The sequence below is a fragment of the Lactuca saligna genome, chromosome 1 (genome assembly GCF_052625555.1).
Source record: "Lactuca saligna cultivar CGN05327 chromosome 1, ASM5262555v1, whole genome shotgun sequence".
Lineage (NCBI taxonomy): Eukaryota > Viridiplantae > Streptophyta > Magnoliopsida > Asterales > Asteraceae > Lactuca > Lactuca saligna.
In genome coordinates this window covers 10,788,088-10,792,655 of record NC_136417.1, presented here as the reverse complement: position 1 = coordinate 10,792,655, position 4,568 = coordinate 10,788,088, and the positions used below count along the sequence as shown (strand labels likewise).

Genomic DNA, 4,568 nt, shown 5'->3' with positions numbered 1-4,568 from the left:
TATATATATATATATATATATACACACACACACATCAAGTTCTTAAAGTGTCAAGACAAATAAGAAGAGTCCACACTCTCCTTTAAGACGAAAGATTGTCTTTTGTTCTTAAAAGCTTCAGAGTTTTTGTTTACAAGAAAGACTAGCATTCATGTCAAGTTGAGCTATTGGTGGTGTTTCTACTTAGATAAAGTTATACATCTATATTCCCTATCAACTTCCAACCTCCCGAAAAGAATCGAAGTCTTCAGAGGTTATAGTTCTTATTCTTATATGGTTGTTTTATTTATTTTTCCATGATTTGCAAAATGATCATTGGTGGGTTAAAACAGTTTTAAATTTATTCATTTTAAAATCCGTTCATTGCTAAACTCGCAGTTTATTATATACTATTTTTGAATAAAACCCAACATAAATAACATAATGTTTTATGTTTAGAATAGAACACAAAAAACCATAAGAACTTGTAAAAAACAAAAGTAATTATAGAGAACCGAGCTTTTATATGAAGGTTATAAGACTTTTTCCATTTTTTGATACACATTTCATGATATATATATTTTTTTGTGTACAATTATAACTTACTTATAGTTTATCTTGATTTAGATAATTTATTAGGAGTAGAATTATTATTTATGAAAAAATATCAAAAGTAAGATTTTATTTTAAGTAATTCATTTTTCTAAAATGAAAGGTTTTTTTTAGAATTTAAAAAAAGATTAAATTAGATGAATGATCCCTATAGTTTAGGGTAACTTATGCGTTTGGTTCCTTATTTATTTTTTTTTAATTCGGTCCCTACTGTTTGTTTTTGTTACGTGCTTGATCCCTGTCTTACTTAAAGAAACTATTTTTTCCTTATTTTTTAATTTATTTAAATAAATACACTCCAACCTCACCACCTCACCTTATCTTAACTACCCCATTATTTTCCCCTATTTAAAAATAGTATTTTTAGTTAAGACAAAGACTAAGTACGTAACAAAAACATTAGATTTTCAAATTATAAAAATAAATTAGGAATCAAAAAATGTAAATTAACTCAAAACATAAAGACGGTTAATTTACTTAAAAAAAACATAACAAAGTCGACATTTAAGAATTAAGGGTATCAATTGATTTTTTATTTTATTTATTTATTATTTTTTTACTTTGATTTTGATTTTGGACAAAAGTCAAAAGTCCAAACACACCAAACCACAATCAGTCAATCAGCCTTGATTGCGATTTGCGAGGGATGATTTAGTAACTTCCCACTATCAAAAACCGCTTGTATTTTTCACTCAACCTATAAAAACGCTGTTATGAGAACCAGGGTTTAAAGTTAGGGTTTTCCTGTTCCGCCATAGCCACTGGGAGAGAAGAACAATCGGTAGTAATGGCAGAAGAAGCAGCAGCCCCAGAGACCACACTTCTAGACGCAATAAAAGATGGTTCATCAGCAGCCCCACAAGAGATGGACATGGAAACCATCGATTCCGATGCTGCTGCTGCGGTTAACGGCGGTAAACGAGAGAGGGAGGAAGGAGTGACAGCCGAATCTTCGGAGGATGGAAACGAAGCGAAAAAGGCGAAGGTGGATCAGGAAGAGAAGTCCGTGGAAGAACAGAGACTGGAGAAAGATGCAGCAAAGAGTGGTCCGGTGGCTCTTGGGTATAAGAACTTTGAGACCTCTGTGCAGATGTTTGATTACTTCTTCAAGTTTCTCCATTTTTGGCCTCCAAATCTGAACGTCAACAAGGTATCTGGCTTTATTCTTGATTTTAATCATATTATTTCATCAAGTTCGTCTTTATCATATTAGATAAGAGAAGCAGTATTATATTAGTAAGTTTACTGAAAATCATATACTACAAAGCAAATTGATTAACTGAAAGTGAGTTCAATATGAATTCAGTAGTTAAGTTGCCTCCTTCCATGGTCAAAATAGGTATAGTCATCATGATGGATCTGCAAGAGTGACTGATATTTCAGAAAAGTTGCACGTTTCTTTGATTTCATATCACCTGTTTGTTTATAGCAACATATGTATCAATATCTGACAATTATCAACTTCATTTGCTCCATTTATATTTAAGTGAATCTCTTCGACTTATTAATGTATATTTCTTTTTGACTTGATACAGTATGAGCACGCAATGTTATTGGATTTGCTAGAAAAGGGTCACGTAGAAGCAGAGAAAAAGATTGGTGGAGGAGTGAATGCGTTTCAAGTGAGGTATCACCCACACTGGAAAAGCCGATGCTTTTTCTTGATCAGAGAGGATGAGTCTGCTGATGATTTCAGTTTCCGTAAGTGTGTGGATCACATCCTACCCTTGCCGGAAAACATGGCAGTAAAACCTGATGTCAACAAGGCATTGGGTGGTGGTGGTCATGGTGGTAGAGGCGGAGGACGTGGTGGTGGTCGTGGAAATTGGCGTGGACGTGGTGGTGGTGGCAGGGGTAAACGGAATTAATGAAGTCCCTTCACATGTTGGTTAATTGTGGTAAAAGAAGAGACATAGTTTATAGAAGAAACTGCAGTATTGTTCTTCTTTCTTGCATGTCTGCCTGGATTTTGATTTTTGGTTATGATTAAGTTTTACAATTTTGGCTTTCTTTTTATCTGTTATTTTTAGGTAATGTTACTTCTTCACTCATTAAAGTTAAAATATAAACGGAGGTCCCAATTTTTCTACAGGGGGATCAGATGTGATGTGGTTGAGAACCATACAGGCGTCTTGCTTAATGATAGGAAACAACAATAAGTTGTGGTAGTGTAATGAATTATTAACGAATGAATTAATAAGATAATGATCGAATTAGGTTTGTACCTTGATGATTTTGAAAAAAATGTTATCGAGTTGTAACAGAAATATAGAACTTAAGATAACTGAAATAACTGTAATGAAATGATATTAGGTTCGTATCTTAATGATTAGAGAAAAATGTTATTGAGTTGTAACAGAAAATAAGAACTTAAGATAACTGTAATGAAATGATATCGTAAGATCAAGGGGTGTGATCATATCAAATCCTCAAAAAAAAAAAAAAAAAAACCATTCAAAAAGTGATCCTAACTAAGCGCAAGGTCAACTCTATTACAAACTTATTACAAAATCACTAGCCATTAGAAATTGTTAACAATTTTTTTTGATATATTAGATTAAAATAAAAACATAATTCAAATAAAAACACACATTAAATTAAAAACACATTACATTAATTTAAAACACACAAATTTAAATCTTAAAATACTTAAAAAAATATAAAAAAATACAATCCTAAATTACTTATTTATCTTAAATTACTTAAAAAAAAACATAAAACATACCAACTAAAACATAAATATTAGAACTTAATTTCCATATTTGTCGTGGATTTGTAGTTGTATTTTTAGAAATGTTGCTAGATTTTTCAGGTTGAGATCCGGTTGGGGTTTTGTGATTATAATTTTGAAGATCGGTAAGAACGATTTTTCAGCGACGAGCTTTCTCCGTTGATTGGTATTTTTTTTTTTTTTTTCTAGAAAACTTAAAGTTTTATCTATGGATTCCACAAGCTCGTCGTCGCTAGTTGCGGTTGCTTTTCCGTTTGAAGACGCCACCCCGTTTTGTTTTGTTTCTTCCCGGTGGTCGATGAAGTTAGACTTCCGGTAGACCCTCTACCTCGGCAACATCGAATTCATCATTGAGGTCTAGGCTAAAACCCGGATCCGAATCGGAAGTTCTTGGTCTTTTGTTGGAGCTGGTGGTCGAGTCCGAATGCGACGTCTCCGAATTAAAGACCCATTTGGACCCTTACGCAAACTTCCCATCTTTTTGGTGACCGAATGGTTTACTATTGTTGGTAACTTTGAATTGGTAGCACCCGATTGATAAAATATTGAAGTCGTTGCAACTAGTTTTCTGTATATTTTTTTTAGATTCTCAAATATGCCATTAAACTTTGTGCAAGCCGCTCATAGATCATGCCATTTTCCATTGACTGCGTCGTACGACCAATGTGTTTGCCTTCCTAGTAGCGCGTGAAAGTGATCCAAAACACGATTCCAAAAACTTTTGCTGGATTATGCATTAGCTCTTCTCAAGTCACACGATATGAAAATCCAAGATTTCGCTAAAGCTTCCTCCTCTTTTTTGTTCCAAGCCACTGTTTTTTTTGGTTGCGTTCTTCGAGATGGTTGTGGTGTTTCTTGGACCTGTTCATTATCATTGTCGAGGTTTACAGTTTGGGATTGAGATAATGAGATATGAGATGACTGTGTTTGGAATTGTTGTGGCTGAAATTGTTGAGAATGTTGTTGTTGAAAACCATAGAATTGGGGTTGAATGAATTGTTCTTGTGGTCGTTGTTGTTGGTAGAATTGTGGGTTGTATGCAAAGTTAGTGAATAAATGTTGTTGTTGGATTGAAGAGTTTAACAATTGCATGTAAGTTTGATAATCATTTGGAGTGTTTGGAGTAGGTGGAGTATTTTGGTTTGGGTCAATTTTTGAAGAAAAGATAAAGAAAGTAGAAGAAAGTTGGTGTTTTAGAAGTATAAAATATAGGTAAAATGTGTAGTATGTATAGGTAAAAGATGTA

At 33.3% G+C, this 4,568-nt stretch overlaps 1 protein-coding gene across 1 annotated transcript; it reads left to right on the top strand.

The window, feature by feature from the left end:
* Positions 1 to 1,289: 1,289 nt before the first annotated feature.
* On the top strand, positions 1,290 to 2,601 carry LOC145002734 (DCL-like protein). Its single transcript, XM_078961956.1, has 2 exons — positions 1,290 to 1,741; positions 2,127 to 2,601. The coding sequence occupies exons 1-2, from the start codon at positions 1,379 to 1,381 to the stop codon at positions 2,457 to 2,459; spliced, it is 696 nt and encodes a 231-aa protein (XP_078818082.1). The 5' UTR covers positions 1,290 to 1,378; the 3' UTR covers positions 2,460 to 2,601.
* The last annotated feature ends 1,967 nt before the right edge of the window (positions 2,602 to 4,568 follow it).

Bases quoted from the DNA above. Each gene is read 5' to 3' on its own strand.
- LOC145002734 (XM_078961956.1), top strand. From the start codon at position 1,379: ATGGCAGAAGAAGCAGCAGCCCCAGAGACCACACTTCTAGACGCAATA. The intron at 1,742-2,126 runs GTATCTGGCTTT...GACTTGATACAG, and splicing joins CAAATCTGAACGTCAACAAG to TATGAGCACGCAATGTTATT.